This window comes from Mirounga angustirostris, unplaced genomic scaffold (genome assembly GCF_029215605.1).
Source record: "Mirounga angustirostris isolate CCGP_5_RB_7025 unplaced genomic scaffold, mMirAng1.0.hap1 SCAF_13, whole genome shotgun sequence".
In the NCBI taxonomy this organism is placed as follows: Eukaryota; Metazoa; Chordata; class Mammalia; order Carnivora; family Phocidae; genus Mirounga; species Mirounga angustirostris.
In genome coordinates this window covers 93,259,312-93,275,981 of record NW_026991721.1, presented here as the reverse complement: position 1 = coordinate 93,275,981, position 16,670 = coordinate 93,259,312, and the positions used below count along the sequence as shown (strand labels likewise).

Here is a 16,670-nt window from a genome sequence, read left to right as displayed (position 1 = left end):
CACCTCTCAGAAGTGGATCAAATGCACTTTGTCACCCAAGAAGGGTGGCCAGAGGTTCATGCGACTTCTCTCGCTCTCCTCTTCAAAAAACTACAGGGATCCCTGAGAAAATGCCCTGCTGTCCTTTGCAAGGGTTTTGACTTGCGCATATACTGATAACAGATGAGAAAAAGACTGGGTGCTACCCACATCCTGGATCTGATCGGTCGGATCATTGCTCGCCCTTCCTGGTGCCATTGGGTAGCTCAGAGCAAGTGTGAGGCAGGGCTGGGACCTCGCTCCTTGCCCAGCAGGACCATGAGGGGTGGGCAGAGCCGTGGAGGGGGACTTATTGGCTTGGAGCTGAGAGGGAGCAGAGGGGAAACCTCTGGAAGTTCAGCAATGCTTCCCACAACTGGTGGTGGTTGATTTCATCCCACAAAAACCATCCTAATAACAGGGCTGGTGAGTGACACTGATTTTCATTATAAGGCTGGCAGGTGACAAAGGAAATGAAAGCAAGACGGCCCCGTGGGCTCGTGATACTGTCAGAGTCCTCCAGCCGAAGCCCCTTGCCTGAGCCTGTGTGAACGTGCTCCCGCAGTGTTGACTTGGAGCCTCAAGGCCCCAGACAGATGTAGAGCCAGAGTGGTCATTGCAAGCCCTCTGCTTAGGCAGTCAGGGCTGCAAGTTTGAGCCCCCGTGGGATCCGTGGTGGGGCCCCACGCTGCACCCCAGCACTCACCCAGCTCCTTTGGCAGCCAGCCAGAGTGGGAGACGGGCCCAAGTGTGCAGACTTGCCAGTGGCAGTTCCGTGCCTCTTAATGCCTGGCCTGCTGGTGACTTCACTGTCACATGGACTGGAAGGATTTCTCGATCTGGGGGGCAAAGGGGTGTTTGTATTAGAAATGAGCATGTCGGGCGCCTGGATGGCTCAGTTGGTTAAGCGACTGCCTTCGGCTCAGGTCATGATCCTGGAGTCCTGGGATCGAGTCCCGCATCGGGCTCCTGGCTCGGCAGGAAGCCTGCTTCTCCCTTTCCCACTCCCCCTGCTTGTGTTCCCTCTCTCGCTGTCTCTCTCTCTCGGTCAAATAAATAAATAAAATCTTTAAAAAAAAAAAAAGAAAGAAAGAAATGAGCATGTCATCCTGCACGTTTCAACACGATTCTATTTTCTTTATTTGACATGTGATTGCTGGCGGGTCTTCAGAACGTCGGGTGTGATGGGGAGGATGATGATGATGATGGTGATGCGGTGTAAGCAAGCAGAGCTCGGGCATCTCAGGGCTTCAGGGCACAGGTATAACCTGCCTGGACCCCAGTCTTGGTGCTGTTCCTTCTTGGTCACATCCCAACCACACAAACACCATGTCACGCACATAATACACATCGGTTTTCCAGTCGTGGGGTTTCTTTGCATTCTCTCAAAACCTATGCCAATGTTTTTGAAACAATATTTTTTTAATAGAATTGAAGTTCATCCTCTAATGTGAAACCCACATATAAAAATATTAGCTTATGCTAATATTTCCTGTTCTGGGCACTGTTCTAAGTGCTCTTCACATATTAATTCATTTGGGCTTCACAACACACCTATGAAGTTTGTATTATTCCTGTCCCCATTTTCCAGATGAGGAGACCAAGGTACAGAGAGGTTAGGTAACTTGCCTAAGATGCTGTGGCTGGCGAGTGGCAAGGTCGGCCCTGGCGTGTGTACTCTTAGTCAAAACCCGACTACAAAATTGCTCCCCCAGTTCAGAATCAAGGTAAGAGAATGGCATGAACAGAGCTCCTACTTTCTTTGATTCACCCGTTCATTCATCAGGTGTATTGGGTGCCCACCACATACCAGGCACTGTTCTAGGCTCTGGAGATACATGTGCATACAAGGAAGTATAGGCTCCTACCTCCTGGAGCTTGCATTCTAAACAATAAACAGCTAAATGAATGAATAAGGAAAGAAGACCATTTTGCATCATAATTTTTGCTGTGAAGAAGGTAACACAGGATAATAAGACAGAGAGTGTCAGGGAGAGGGGTCCTTTAGATGGGCACACAGGGAAGCCTGCTCTGAGATCTGAGCAGTGGGAAGAAGCCAGCCTAGCCAAGGCCAAGGCCAGGGTGGAGCACTGCAGCCAGAGGAAGGAGATGTGAAGACGCAGATGAAACTGCAGGTGTTGGAGGAGCAGGACGAAGGCCAGTGTGGCCGGCGCATGGCGAGTGGGCAGCAGGGCGCAGTGGGCCGTGGTCAAGAATGACATTTGGCCCTTAAATAACATGGGTTTGCACTGCGTGGGTCCACTCATACACAGATCTTTTTCTGTAAATACGGTACAATATTGTAATACAGAACAATGTATTTTCTCTTATGATTTTCTTTTATTTATTCAACTAATTAACATATAGTGTGTTATTAGTTTCAGAGGTAGAGGTTTTTTTTAATTGTTTTTTATTCTTATGTTAATCCTCATACATTACATCATTAGTTTTAGATGTAGTGTTCCATGATTCATTGTTTGTGCATAACACCCAGTGCTCCATGCAGAACGTGCCCTCCTCAATACCCCTCACCAGGCTAACCCATCCTCCCACCCCCCTCCCCTCTAGAACCCTCAGTTTGTTTCTCAGAGTCCATCGTCTCTCATGGTTCGTCTCCCCCTCAGAAGTAGAGTTTAGTGATTCATCAGTTGCATACAAGACCCACTGCTCATTCCATCACATGCCCTCCTTCATGCCCATCACCCAGTTACCCCATCCCCCTACCCCTTCCCCTCCAGCAACCCTCAGTTTGCTTTCTATGATTAAGAGTCTCTTACGATTTGTCTCCCTCTCTGATTTCATCTTTTTAAATTTTTCCCTCCCTTCCTCTATGCTCCTCTGTTTTGTTTCTTATCCTTATGATTTTCTTAATAACATGTTCTTTTCTCTAGCTGACTTTATTGTAAGAATACAGTAGAGAATACATACAACATACAAAATAGGTGTTAATTGACTGTTTATTATCCATAAGGCTTCTGGTCCACAGTGGGCTATTAGTCATTAAGTTTTGGGGGGAGTCACATGTTACACATAGAGTTTCGACTGTGCGGGGGGCCAGTGCCCTACTCCCGCATCGTTCCAGGGTCAGCCTGTTCTGTTCGTCAACTGGGAAATCTTTTTTTTTTTTTTTAAGATTTTATTTATTTATTTCACAGAGAGAAAGAGACAGTGAGAGCAGGAATACAAGCAGGGGGAGTGGGAGAGGGAGAAGCAGGCTTCCCGCAGAGCAGGGAGCCCGACGCGGGGCTCGATCCCAGGACCCTGGGATCATGACCTGAGCCAAAGGCAGACGCTTAACGACTGAGCCACCCAGGCGCCCCAACTGGGAAGTCTTTACGCGTTCTTTTCTTGGGGTCCATGCATACCCAAGGGTCTGAGGATAGCATTAAGACAGACCATAAACTCAGAAGGGACAAATTGACATCTATTTTTTTTCTAAACTTAAACTGAAATGTGGTACTTCCTTCCATTGTGGCTGTGGGCAACAGCCCGTGGTGGTGTTTGCACCACGCCTGCCCTGTTGTCACTGGTGGTGTCAATATGATAGTGTTGCTCTTAGACCGACCTCTAGCTCTTCTATGCCCTGTAGTGCAAAAATGGAAAAATATTTTGACAACTGTCTTTCTGCATCCTACAGTTATGCAATCCAGCAAATGGCATAAACATTTGTAAACGTTTCTAAAGAAGGGGTGAAGAGACCTCCCCAGAGTGCGAAAAGGGTCCACGGGCGTAAAAAAGATTAAGAAGTCAACACAGAATAGAACAGCATAATCTGCTTTAGTTTCTCAAAAAGCCTCCTCTGGCTACAGTTGGAAGAGGGGATAGTAAGAGGCAGGACCACACCTGAGCTCCATTTACATAGGTTAGTACTTCTAATCCTCACAGCAACCATAAAAGGCATTATTTTGCCCATTTGAGAGAGGAGGAGACCGAAGCCCAGACTTGATGTAATTTGCTCAGCTGGTGAATGGCAGGGCTGGGATTTAAACATACATCTGTCTGACCCCAAAGGGCAAGAGGGTCCATGGCCCGTGAATGGGAGACTGTGACAAGAGGTCAAAGGTAAACAACATTTGCTTGGACCCCTGCGCCCCACCCCCTCACCGTGGCTGAATGGCCAACCTCTTCTTACTTTAAGCCTGGTTCTTTCCTGAAATCTGCCCACATAGGCCAGTAACGCAGCCCTGAGCCGAGCCAACTAAATATTTCATGGGGATTTTAATTTAAGTCTAAAGAAATTCATCCAACCCTGAGAGTAGACTGTCACTTCGAGAAACAGCACTGGGGAGCACTTGGACCTACGAATGACATGGCCACTTCCCCGGGAATGCTAATACTCCTCTGGACCTCTGCTCCCCGAGCATGACCGAGGGTGGACTCGGCCCACAAATGTGGGCTTAGATTGGTTTGTGAAAGCCGTGATCAGAGCCTCCCTCTGAACAGGGAGCAAGCCTTCTTTGGGGCCTGGGTACTGGCCAGGTTGGGGTGTGTGTGTGTGTGTGTGTGCGTGCATGCACATGCGTGTGACAGGTAACTGCGCGCTATCCTCTATTCCCTCATCCTTGCTTCCATATCCTGGCGTGAAAGAAGGGAGGAGTGGTGGGGCTGGCATCCAGCATCCCCAGTGGATGAGGACACTGTTTTGCAGGTGCCGTGTGAGCCCCAGAGCGAGTTTATCCTTGGCCCCAGTGCACAGCGGGCGGAGTGGGTGTCAGCTTGCCTCCCGCTGCAGGAGAGCAGATGTGCGCACTTCTCAGGCTTGTTATTAGGAAGGCCTAAATGATGAATTTTGCTGAGGCTCGAGCCAGGAGTGGGAGTGAGCTTCCCTGTCTCCCTTCAGATCCTGCTGCCTCTAGGCCTGGTGACCTCCGTGAGTCATGGCAGGTTCCCTGGGCATCTCGCTAGGCGGGGGCGGGGACGGGGAGGGAGAAAGGCACCCAGCAGGTGAATCGATCCAAAGACAGGAAGTAAGCAGATAATCTAATTTGAAATGGGCTGAGCTGCAGATGTTAATCTGCTCACTGCGCAGCAGGAAAGGACTGAGGGCAGGCAAGAGTCTGGAAGGAGGTCAATGGAGCCAGTCCTGCCTCTTCTCTCTGGCCGCTGGGCCCAGCGTGGGCCTGTCCTAACCATCCCTGTGCTTTCCCGGGGGGAGAATTAGAGCACCAGGCTGGTTCCTCTCCTGCGTGGGGCTCCAGGGCACCAGGCCTGGGGGGGCGTCAGGGGGAAAGGGAGCCCTCTGGCCAGGGATGCGGGGTGTTGAGTCTTCTTTAGGCTGGAGGAGGAGGATTGCATGGATCATGACCTGAATCTGGTTCTACCATTCTGACTTGCTGATAAAATCCCTCCTACATACAGGGACGTGTCAGGCATCAGCCTCATTCTGCGGTCAGCAAGAAGGCACTCGAGGGTAGGCCACGTTTGGTGGGTTGTCCTCCTTTGTCCCGCGTTGTTGGCTGCCCTGGTTGTTCATTTAGGGACTTATTGGCTGCCCACTTTGGGAAATTCCCTGTAAACAGCGCAGCCATCAAAAGCAAAGGACATAGTCCTGAGACTACATGTGGGTCTGAAGCTAACTTTCTCCATGTCCTAGCTATGTGTACTCGAGCAAGTTATTAACCTCTCTGGGTCTCTGTTTCCTTGTAAAACACGTTGCCAACGGCAACGCTGAAATGGTATATATATTAAGTATTTTAAAGACCTTGTCCCTGCTTCTTATAATCTGATGGGGAGCTAAGAGAGGCACTTGAATGCCCACAACGACGGTAATAACAGGAAGGGCTAACATTTACGGAGAGTTATTCTGTGCCAGGCCTAGGCTTTGCATGGCTCGCTCATTTGATTCCCATAGAGACTCCGTGAAGGTGGGAACTGTTGTCACGCCCCCTTTATGGAAGAAGAAACTGAGGCACGGAGAAGGTGAGTGCAGAGCTGACACCCAGTAAGTACAGAGTTGGAGTAGGAGCCCTGGGCCCCTGTTCTAATCCAAGGCAATACATGACACATGCCCCTTGAGTGTATAAGCAGTGTCTTATCACCTTTGCTGATTGAGCAGAGGAAGGGCTTATTCCTGGGAAGGTGACAGACGTTCTTGCAGAGAAGGTAAACTGTGAATGGACTTTGAAGACTCGGTGGTGTCGCGGGTTGGACGCTCTAGGTGGAGGACATAGCGTCCTTGGAGCTATTGCTGTAAGAAAGCGCAAGGTGTGTTTGGATTCAGCAGCAGGGGGCCCCAGGGAATGCTGGGAAGTGAGGCTGAAGTCCCAGGAGTTCAGGAGGGCTGACAAGGGGAGTGAGGATCATGGATAATTGTTTAAGAGCGAGGACAGGTATAGTTGTCATGGTGCAAAAGTTAATTTTTTTAGAAAAATGGGGCTGGTCCTTTCTTGTCCCTCTTTAGTGTTTTTTCTTCACTAGAGCCAATTGAATTGGTTGCAGGTTCAGGATACAGTCTCTGAAACCAAACTGCCCAGGTTTGAAACTGGTTCGGCCACTTACTTGCTGGGCAACCTTGGGCAAGTTCCTTAACCTCTCTGAGCATCATGTTCCTGATCTATAAAACGGGGGTAATAATAGTAACTTACCTCATAGGGATCTTGTGAGCGCTAAGTGAGATAACACACATAAAGTGCTCAGTCCGGTCCCTGACATGCAGGAAGGGCTATAGGTGTTAGCCACGGTAGTGTTACAGATCTTATCTTGTAGGCCATCCCCTGTTTAAAATACTCAGGGCCACCCGATTACTCTCTAACCTGTTGCCTCTTCTGCCTGCCTCTTCAGCCTCATCTTACAGCATGCCCCCCAGCCCTATGTCCTCCAGCCACTCTGGCTTTCTTCCAGCCCCTAGAATGCACCAAGCTTCCTCCTGCCTCAGGGCCTTGGCACATGCTGTCCCTTCCACTGGGAGTGCTCACCCCAGGCCTTGTCACAGGTAATTTCTGTTCAGGCAACTGCATTTCATCTTGGGAAAACCCCCATGGACCTCCCACGGACCTTCCAGACTCTGTCAACCCTCTGTTCTACCTTCTTATGGTGCCTTCTATGACTGCTTTATAAAACCTATTACAGCCGTAATTTTACAAACATTTTCTCTGACAGTCTAATGACTGTCCACCTCCCCACCGGACAGTAAGCCCTCTGCCATCAGGGGCCATGCCTGTATCTCAGCACCTGGCCCACTGCCTGGGGCAGAGTGGAGAGTCAGTAAAGAGGGGTGAGGGAATGCTGAGCATCACAGAGGAAGAGGGCATACTGAGTTCCGTGCACTGTCTCTGCCTACCCCGAGAGCCCACACCCAAGTGGGGGGATCCCAGGACACAGCATTTACCAGGAGCTCGATGAGCTCAGTGGCCCCATGTCATCCTCAGCCAGAGCCTCATGTGCATTATCCCTCCCTGGCAAGCCGGGCTTGGTGGACTCGGAGCTCCTTCCTATCCGGGCATTTACACGGTATGGCAGCTTCTGTTCTCACAGCCTTAGGCTGGCCTTGCTTGGAATTCCATAAGCCTTCTCAATATATGGGGGATCTCCAAAGACAATTACCTTGGAATGAAGGTTTCCAGGAATGCTCAGTACAACCTTATTCTGTGTAGCATTTTCTCATTCCATCTGTAGCCTCCCAGAGCTTTCCAGAGTTAAGTAACACAATTACAGAGTTAAATGACAGCAAAGAATGTGAGGCACCGTGGGGCCTGAGCAGCAGGTGAAATAAAGTGTGTGCAGGCGGGGGAGCAGTCGGCTTCCCCAGGGGGCAGGAGGCTGGGGACGTGGGGGCTGGGGGGGGGGGCTGTAAAAAAAGCCAGAGAGAGAAGATCTGGAAGCTGATCATAGATAGCACAGTAGATCCGAGAAGTCAATGGAAGCTGGGGAGGTCATTTAATCTGTCCCCAGAGGAGCATCACATAACAAAAAAGAGACTGTGGGAAATGACTGGGTTTGGTCTCCAAGTTGGGTGTCAGTTTTTTCCTTGAGTTTTCTAAGCAGTGGGACAGGATGAGGCCTAAGAGGATCCTTGTATGAATCTTCAGAGACAGGCAGTCACACCAGTGTTAACACAGCTCCGTGCATGTCCCTGGGTCACCCGGGAAAGACCACCAGGGGCCAAGTGTCTGGGGCCTCTGCCGTACATGGAGCTAGAACAGGCCTGGCTGCCTTCCCGACATTCCTGCTCAGCATGGGTCAGGATACTGTCTCCAGAGGCCCTTGTTGAGATTAGCCTCCTCATGGCAAACATGCACTGGGTACTTACTTTGAACGGGGCCCCATGCTCAGCATGTACAAGCATCATCTCATTCAGTTGCTCAGCAATTCTAGGAGGTAGGTCCTATTATTATTCCCACTTTATATATGAGCAAACGGAGGCTCAGGGAGGTGAAGTGACTCGCCTAAAGTCACACAGCAAGTCCAGAGAGGTCCGGCCCACCCTGAAGGCTGAGCCTCAGCCACCCATTCTGCTGCCTCCACAGCTGCCCCCAGGCCTGCCAGAGCTCTGCAGGGTGTTCGGGTTAGAAGACTCTTCCACATCCATCCATCACCCCCCCTTGACTCTCCCAGGACGGTCATGGGCAGGCATTGCCCGCACCGTCTAGCCCAGTAAAATGAGTCCCAGAGAGGCTGAGTTGCTATGGGCATGTGGTCTTCTGCCCTGTCCCATCCTCTCCTTAGCTTGGCTCTGTGGAAGGGAGGGGCTGCCAGGCAGGGCAGGGGGGAGGCCGGGCTGAGGCCCCTGGCGGTCAGTCCGTGCTGCTGGGGCCCTGCTGAGGGGAAGGGAGAGCATTTTGCCCGAAAGGGGGCAGCAGCTCTCTAAAAGAGGAGGAGGACACTGGAGAGTGCTTTGTTCCCTTCAGCGGGTCCAGGAGCCCGTGCGGCCATCCCGGGGGTAGCAGGGTCCTCAGGGAGGCGCCCGGTGGGAGCAGCAGGCTCAGGCGGATGCAGACCGGAGCGCTGCTGTGAATTGGCTGCCGTCTTCCCAGCCAGGGCCCCAGCGCCCAGGAGAAGAGTGGCAGCAGCCACGCGGAGCCTCCAGGCTTTGATAGGAATAGTGCCAGTTGCATGACCCCTATTAAACTCCATGAAGCAAAGGATCGTCTGTTTTGGAACAGACGTCACCTCCAGGCTGCTCCAGCCTGCTCTCCCCTTGTAAATTCCACAAACATCCAGGAGATAAAAGAGGGGGATCTCTCAGAGGCAGAACATGAAGCTCTTCAAAGAACACTTTCAATCGAAAACGGGAAAGAGAGAGGTCTTTCTCTCGGAGGGAAGGTATTTATATGCCCCTGTGCATGCCCCTGTGCATCCACACACTCACACACACGCACCCCAAGACTAGGAACACCATCATGTATACAAAACTTTCTGCCAGTTCTCTTTTATCAGCCCTCCTTCTCTTCCTCTGGCTCTGGGGGATCCGCACCTTTTCTGGTTTCCCAGCCCATGGAGTTACACCCCCAGACCTGCTATCCAGATGGTGGTGTACCTTCCTGACCTTTCTAGATTTCTTTCTCTAAAATGTCCCCGCCTGGGGTCCCTCTCAGCTGCTGTTCTTTACTGACTAGTCTGAGAGTTTCTTCCTCAGAACTCATTCTCCTCATCTGCTCCAGAGCATTTGATTCTGCAGACCACCATCATCTTCTTGAGCGAAATAGGGGCCAGCGAAAGTAAGGTCTACCTGTTCGAGCCAAGCGAAATGAAAGTGCAGGGTTTGGGAGCTGGAGAAGAGAGTTTAGAGGGCATTTAGTTACGCCCTTTCATTTTACAGGGGATGAAGCTTCAGCCCAGAAAATGGAATAACTCGCCGACGGTCACAGTGAGTTTGTGGCCTGGCTACAACCAGAGTCCGGGCTTCTGATGTCCTGGCTCCTGCTCTTTCTGCCAGAGAGCAGCCCTCCTGTCCCGAGCGGCCAAAGACTCAGAAGGGCTGGGTCGGACTGGAAGCCTGCCCACCCCTCCCACCTTCCCCTATACTGACAGTAGCTAGCATTCTATACTCCCAGCCCCCTTTGCTTGTTAGTTTGGTTTTGTGGCATATTATCTCCTCATCTAAGACTGCTTTGTAGCATAATGTCTTTTTAACTAAGGTGAAATAAAATGAATGTGGGTCTTTTGGAATAACCCGACCCCGAGAGGTTGTTGTTGATAACTTTGGGGTGTATTGAAGCCAAGGTAGATAATTACTATTCTATACTGAGTTGATTAAATAGGAAAAACAAAAAACAAAAAAACACCACCACAAAACCTCCATGGTGTCTTTTAGCTTGCCACTGCTTTTTTCCATCCCACACCTCCTTCCCTGCCTCCCCTGCCCCCAACTTACTCTTGACAGAGGTGCAAAGGGAAGAGGGAGTCAGCAGTGTCCACATGAGGTGGTTATTCTGTTTGGCCCAGTTTGGGAAGTGTCTCTCTGTGAGTAGACAGGGATGCCTGTCCGAGCCTGGGGCACACACTCTCCCTGGGTATGCAGTCATTCTGCATGCACCCGGGAAAGGGCCGTCCTGGGACACTGTCCGTTTCCAGCATTCTCTCCATATGGAATGGTTTTACCATAACGTCATTGTTGGCCAACTTTTATAAACTTGTGAACGGATTTCCAGATTCCAATCCAAAGTTTGCCCTTTTGGGGGGAAAGCTGTGGGTGAGGTAGAGAACCTTGGGGGCAGAGTTGTTGAGTTCAGTTAATTTGGGAGGGTGGGATATGTGTTTTTAAATAACCGGAGAGGGATGCCTGGGTGGCTTAGTCGTTAAGCGTCTGCCTTCAGCTCAGGTCATGATCCCAGGGTCCTGGGATCGAGCCCCGCATCGGACTCCCTGCTCTGCAGGAAGCCTGTTTCTCCTTTCCCACTCTCCCTGCTTGTATTCCCTCTCTCGCTGTGTCTCTGTCAAATAAATAAATAAAGTCTTTAAATAAATAAATAAATAAATAAATAACCAGAGAAAGGACTGGGAGTTGTGTTTACCTTTGCCCATTTCATCTGTTTTGGTTTTCGTCCTCTTTTCTTCAATTCCTTCAATCCAACCCAGCTGACTCTCGTCTCGTCCTCCCAAGGTTCATGCAGGGCTTGGCTGCTGACTGGCTGGAAACCCGCACACATGGGACTGGCACTGCGCCCGCTGGGTCTTTGTGCTGGCTTGATTTCTCTTCTTTTTTTTTTTTTTTAAAGATTTTATTTATTTATTTGAGACAGAGAGAATGAGAGAGAGCGAGCACATGAGAGGGAGGAGGGTCAGAGGGAGAAGCAGACTCCCTGCCGAGCAGGGAGCCCGATGCGGGACTCGATCCCGGGACTCCAGGATCATGACCTGAGCCGAAGGCAGTCGCCCAACCAACTGAGCCACTCAGGCGCCCCTTGATTTCTCTTCTTCTACACCTGTGCTCTCGAGCGAGCGGAACTGCAGTCAGAGCTGCTGTCCCGGAGGAGCCGAGGTTCTGAAAGGCCCCAGCAGCCCTCCAAAGAGTCCCCCAAATGAAAGCATTAACAACCTTCTAATCAAACTTCATTTATGAATCTCAAGGGTTGACTCACTTGATAGCAGTAATCAGCGCTCCCTCGGAGAAATACAGAAAGAGCACAATGAGGCATTCACGTATGTCGTTTTTCATCAAAAAGCTCTTACATCGGCACCCTCGTTTCTTTCCTTTGAGCCTGGCCTCCCTTTATAAGGCCCTAGGTTCCTTAACCTACGCCGGATCACGTGGCTGCTCCCGCAGACGGAACGCGATCGGGAGCAGAGGCTCAAGGTTGAGATGCAGGAGAGACTGACCTTTGCCAATAGATTTATCCCTCTTGTACACACATCGCCAAGTCCCTTGTGTGCAGAATGAGGGCCAGCGTGTCTATCTCTCTATTTTCTTTGTAGTGATTTAGGTAGACTCGTTTACGTGTGTGTGTGTGTGCGTGTGCTCGTTCAGAACTGCCTGGCCTATTTGCAAACTGTTGGATGCTTCACTTTTCCTCCTTTCTAGAACTCTTCCTCTCTTCCATCGGCTGCTCCACCAGAATCAGAAGAAGGAGTTAAGCTGAAATGGAAACCCGTGGGGGCCAGTCTGAGATACACGCCTAGGTTATAAAACATGGTTCTTCAATATTAGTGGAAGTCGGAATCAGCTGGGCAGCTTGTTACCAATACAGATGCCCATGTCCTGCCCACAGTATGATCCAGCGGGTCTGGGATGTGACTCAGGAATTCGCATTTTAATCAGCTCCCCCAGGTGATTCTGATGCAGGTGGTCAGAGACAGGATGTTGAGAATCCCTGCTAGAGAATTACTGGGCAGGGTCCTAGCACTGTCTTCACCTCACATCCTTAGTTTAAGGACAAGGTCAAGGACGTCTAGGGCTGTGAAGTGACTGGCCTAGGTTAGGGGGTTTGTGAGGGACCAGAACAACACGCCAGTTCTGGGCTTTTCCCCTTTGCACCATAACAGGGGAGCAGACCAATAGGAAGTGAGTTTGCTTTGCCAGGGGAAGGGTTTAAATTAGGGACAAGAAGAACTGTCTGGCAAAGAGGAGTACTGAGGAATTCAGTAGTATCTCCTTCCCAGAAGGCTTTAAATCAGACTCTCATCAGATGTGGGCATCTGCGGTGTCATGAGGGGGCCGAGAGCAGGGAAGGCAATGTCTTCCGAACAAATTCTGATGACTTTTGCATGGAGAGCCAGAGACCCTTCTTTTACTTCTTTGGCACCTGAATTGTAACCTTGGCAGCAGCTTTAAGTGTCCTGGGGTCCGGGAGGCCCGAGGTCCAGTCCTGGCTCTGACGAGGACAAGCTCTGCACCGTGGGGCCACCTGCTCAGTTCCTTGGTGGTGGTAGCTTGTTTCTCACTTCTGTGGTGGCATCCATTCTCTCTTCCTCTCTAACTCCCCCCACCGAGGCTCCTCTTCAGCCTCGCACTTCCATCAAGTTCTGCAGACTGAGCAAATTAAGAAGTTGAATTTAAAAACTACTTACTGTTGAGAATCCAGCAGCCTCTGTGTGCCGGTTTTCCCTCCTCTCGGGCATTCTGAGACTGTCTCTGGACAGTCCTCTGTTGTTTATACTTACTGATGTATTTAGAGGCATCTGGCCGCAAAAGTGCCTGAGTTCCAGCTTCAACACCCATGTCCTTTTGTGAATGATATTCGGGTCGGAGATGGATCAGGACTACCCAGAGTCACTCCCCACACAGAGAAGCCGGACCAGAGTGACATCTTCCCAGTGGTGACGACCTCTGGCCACAAGTCCCTGTCCCTGCATCTCACCTGGCCACCCCACTGATGGGCTCTCTCTGTCCCTTCCAGAAAGCGGACCTGGCCGTGGCGGGCCTCACCATTACTGCGGAGCGGGAGAAGGTGATAGATTTCTCCAAGCCGTTCATGACTCTGGGAATTAGCATTCTTTACCGAGTTCATATGGTAAGAGACTTATTTTATAAGCATTTATGTCATTAAAGCTATTTGCATGCAAACACTGAGTTATATGGTAATAATGAATGACTCACGGAAATATTTAGATTTCAAGACTTAAATGCAAATGAGCTGGGCTATTTTCTCCCCCATCAGCTGCATGGACTTACAAACAGGAAGAATGGGAAAGTCACACTTGTGGGCTTTCCAGTAAAATTTGCTTTTGCCTCACTGACTAGGGATGGCCGAGAGTGATCTCTTCACCCTGGGTGCGTACGGTGTCGGGGAGTGGCCCTGTTGGTCACTCTGTTTCCTCCTAGGGACAAGGTCCCCAGTCCAGATGAGTCACCCCAGCATTTTCAAGGGCTTTGCAGATTCCCAGGTGCACCTCTGTTCCCTCCGAGCATTGCGTCTGGTGAGAGAATGTAGACTCCTTCCCCTCTGGGTTCGTCATACTGGTGAATAAATAATGTCATTTATATCTGGCCTGTCCACTTTTCTGCATCCTTCAAAAAAAGAGAGAGAGAGAGAGAAAGACTTCTCTGGTTAGGTTGCCTAGAGTGAGTGTCTAAATGAGTTTGTGAAGGCACACCAATGGGTGTAAGGACGGACCTGACAGAGGACACTGGCTGGTGGGGGATGTGGGGAGCATCAGGAGAGTAATGCTGGCTGAGCCTCATCCACAAAGAGGGTAATAGTTACGTTGTCAGCACATAGTTGACTGAACCAGAAGAACGTTCTTCTCATCCTTTTATCCAAACTGGCTCTAAGTGCACAGCTATTATATGGATTTCCCCAATACTCAAGTCATTCTCGGTGTCCAAGGTCACGCTAACACAGTAGATTCCAGGGTGTTACCTGGCACCACAAGGCTGCCCAACAGGGAAGGAATCAAGCGCTCATCCCACGTGCCTGCTGAAGAAGTGACCCCTTCTCAGGCCCCAAATCCCAGCCCTAGGGAAAGGGGATTGTCTGTATTCGCTATCCCAGCCTGGGCTCACATAGCGGGAGCTGCTAGGGCATCAAGAACCACAGCCCATTTCTGTAAGAGGGCAGGTCCCCTTGTCATAGAGCCCGTTTGAGCAGCTTAGAGGAGCGTTGTCCTGTGCTGGACCTCAGCATCCATCATGATCCCTGCCTGGCTTAGAAAAGGAGGCCACATCATCTAGAAGAAGAGGCAGCATCGAAATCCCAAGCTCCCCAGGCTAAAGACAGAAAGCAATCTGATGATTTGGTCATTGTAGACGCTGTCATTGATGTGTCTGTCTTGTGAATTAAGGGCGATAGTCTTTTTCACGATGATGAAAGCCCCCATTCATTGAGCACCTCCATGTGCCAGATGCTCTTTCGGGCACCTGTGAGGATGTGGACTATTGTTATGGGTTGAATTGTGTCCCCTCAAAAGACCTGTTGAAGTCCTAAAAGCCCCAGGACCTGTGAATATGACCTAATTTGGAAGTAGGGTCTGCAGGTATAATCAAGTTAAGATGAGGTCACACTGGATTCAGGCGGGTCCTAATCCAAGGAGGGGGTCTTTATAAAAAGAGGGAAATGTGGACACGTGGGAGAAGACCATGTGAATTTGGAGACAGAGTAGAATGATGTCTCTACAAGCCAAGAAACGCCAAGGATTGCCAGCAACCACCAGAAGCTAAACACCAGAAATGACAAGGAGGGATCTTCCCCAAAGGCTTCAGGGGCAGCATGGCCCTGCTGATACCTCAGTGTCGAACTCCTCGCTTCCAAACTATGGGACAATACATTTCTGTAGTTTTAAGCCACCCAGTTAGTGGTACTTTGTTACAGCAGTCCCAGGACACCGGTTCACTTTTGTTGTTCTTCTAAGTAGGTGAAAGAGCAGAGTTCAAACCCAGGAATGCTGTGCCTCGAGCATGTGTTCTCTCTGGGACACCAGGCGCCCCCCCTCATTTGCGTGATCTTTGAGTAACTTGTCCTGGAAAGCATTCTTGTGTACCTTTTCTCATCTGGTCCTTAGGACTGCTCTTTGAGAAGGGGGAAGGTATTAGAATTCCAACTTGACAGTAAGGAAACTAAAGTCACACTTGGAACTGACACAGGGCTGGGCCTGGAAGCCAGGTGTCCTAAGTCTCAGGACAGTGTTCTTGTCATCCTTACACCTGTCTGTAGTCCCTAGGTGATTTTCCAGCTAGCACCATGTGTTGAGCCCACCTCACCCCGTTCCTGTCACTGAGCCTCAAGGCAGCATCCCAAAGAAGTGGGGACATAGGACCTTTCTCCAAACCATATTGCTATGGCCAGGCTGTATGCCTTGATTTCTTGATTAATGCCAAGGATACTAGAGCCCGATGGACCATGAGAATCCATGTGGGTGAAGGCACCTGTTCCCTAGTGTTTCTACTCAGTACCTGGGAACACCCACCGTTAGGCTACCCTCACCAACGGGGACACCGCTGTCCAGAATATCAACCCCAGCCAGAACCAAACAAATTCTATATCTGACGTCACCTGAGTCATGAGTGATTATTACCAAAATGTGAGCATCTGGTGATGATGAAACCTGTGTGCAAAGGTTAAAATAATTAACCCAAAGTATAAATGCCTCTTTCAAAAATATTGCAAAACCCTCAGAAGTAGTAAGGGGTGGCAGGTACGTGTCTGAAGTCTAGAGACAATCAGAAATAATGTGTGGATTTCCAGCCATCTAAGATTACCTAGGATTAGTTTTTCATGACCGTGGGATCACCAAGAGTCAATGATGTGGTATTTTCCTCTTCTCACCATTGGGGTATAATCTATGTGTCTGCTCAGGCATCTCTAGGACCAAAATCAGAAAAATGTTTTGCTCTTTGGACCACCTACTCCTTGCCACTCAGAGGCTGGCTGAGAATTCTGACTTGTTACTATGAATCCCTCCCACTTTCTAGAACTCCCTCCATTCCTGGGGTCTAGGTCACTGTTTCTTCTTGATGTTCCTCCTACCGCTCTGATGGTGGCCACCCCCCCAGCATTCCAGTTGACCACCCCCCTCTGTCTGCCCCATCAATGTCCCTGGCGCATTTCCCTTCTCTCTTGAACAGCTCTCTTGCCTGGCTAATATCACCCACTGCCACATCTGTAAATCTGACCCTGGCCACTCCCCTGAATTCTAGAAGCATATTTCTAACGCATGACTAGACATCACTTGACTGTCTCTCAGAAACCTCAGCTATGGTCTCACAAACCATATTCGGTAGAATTCTTCCTCCTCTTCCCCTGCCCCATCTCACATCATGACATCTCCACCCATTCCCC

At 50.1% G+C, this 16,670-nt stretch overlaps 1 protein-coding gene across 7 annotated transcripts in view; it reads left to right on the top strand.

Moving 5' to 3' along the window:
• GRIK4 (glutamate ionotropic receptor kainate type subunit 4) overlaps positions 1–16,670 on the top strand; it is a 424,832-nt gene that overhangs the window by 369,113 nt on the left and 39,049 nt on the right. For all 7 annotated transcript variants that reach the window (XM_064577326.1, XM_064577324.1, XM_064577328.1 and 4 more), the window contains one exon: positions 13,293–13,406. In XM_064577326.1, the coding sequence (XP_064433396.1) occupies positions 13,293–13,406 (114 nt within the window). The remainder of the gene's footprint in view (positions 1–13,292; positions 13,407–16,670) is intronic.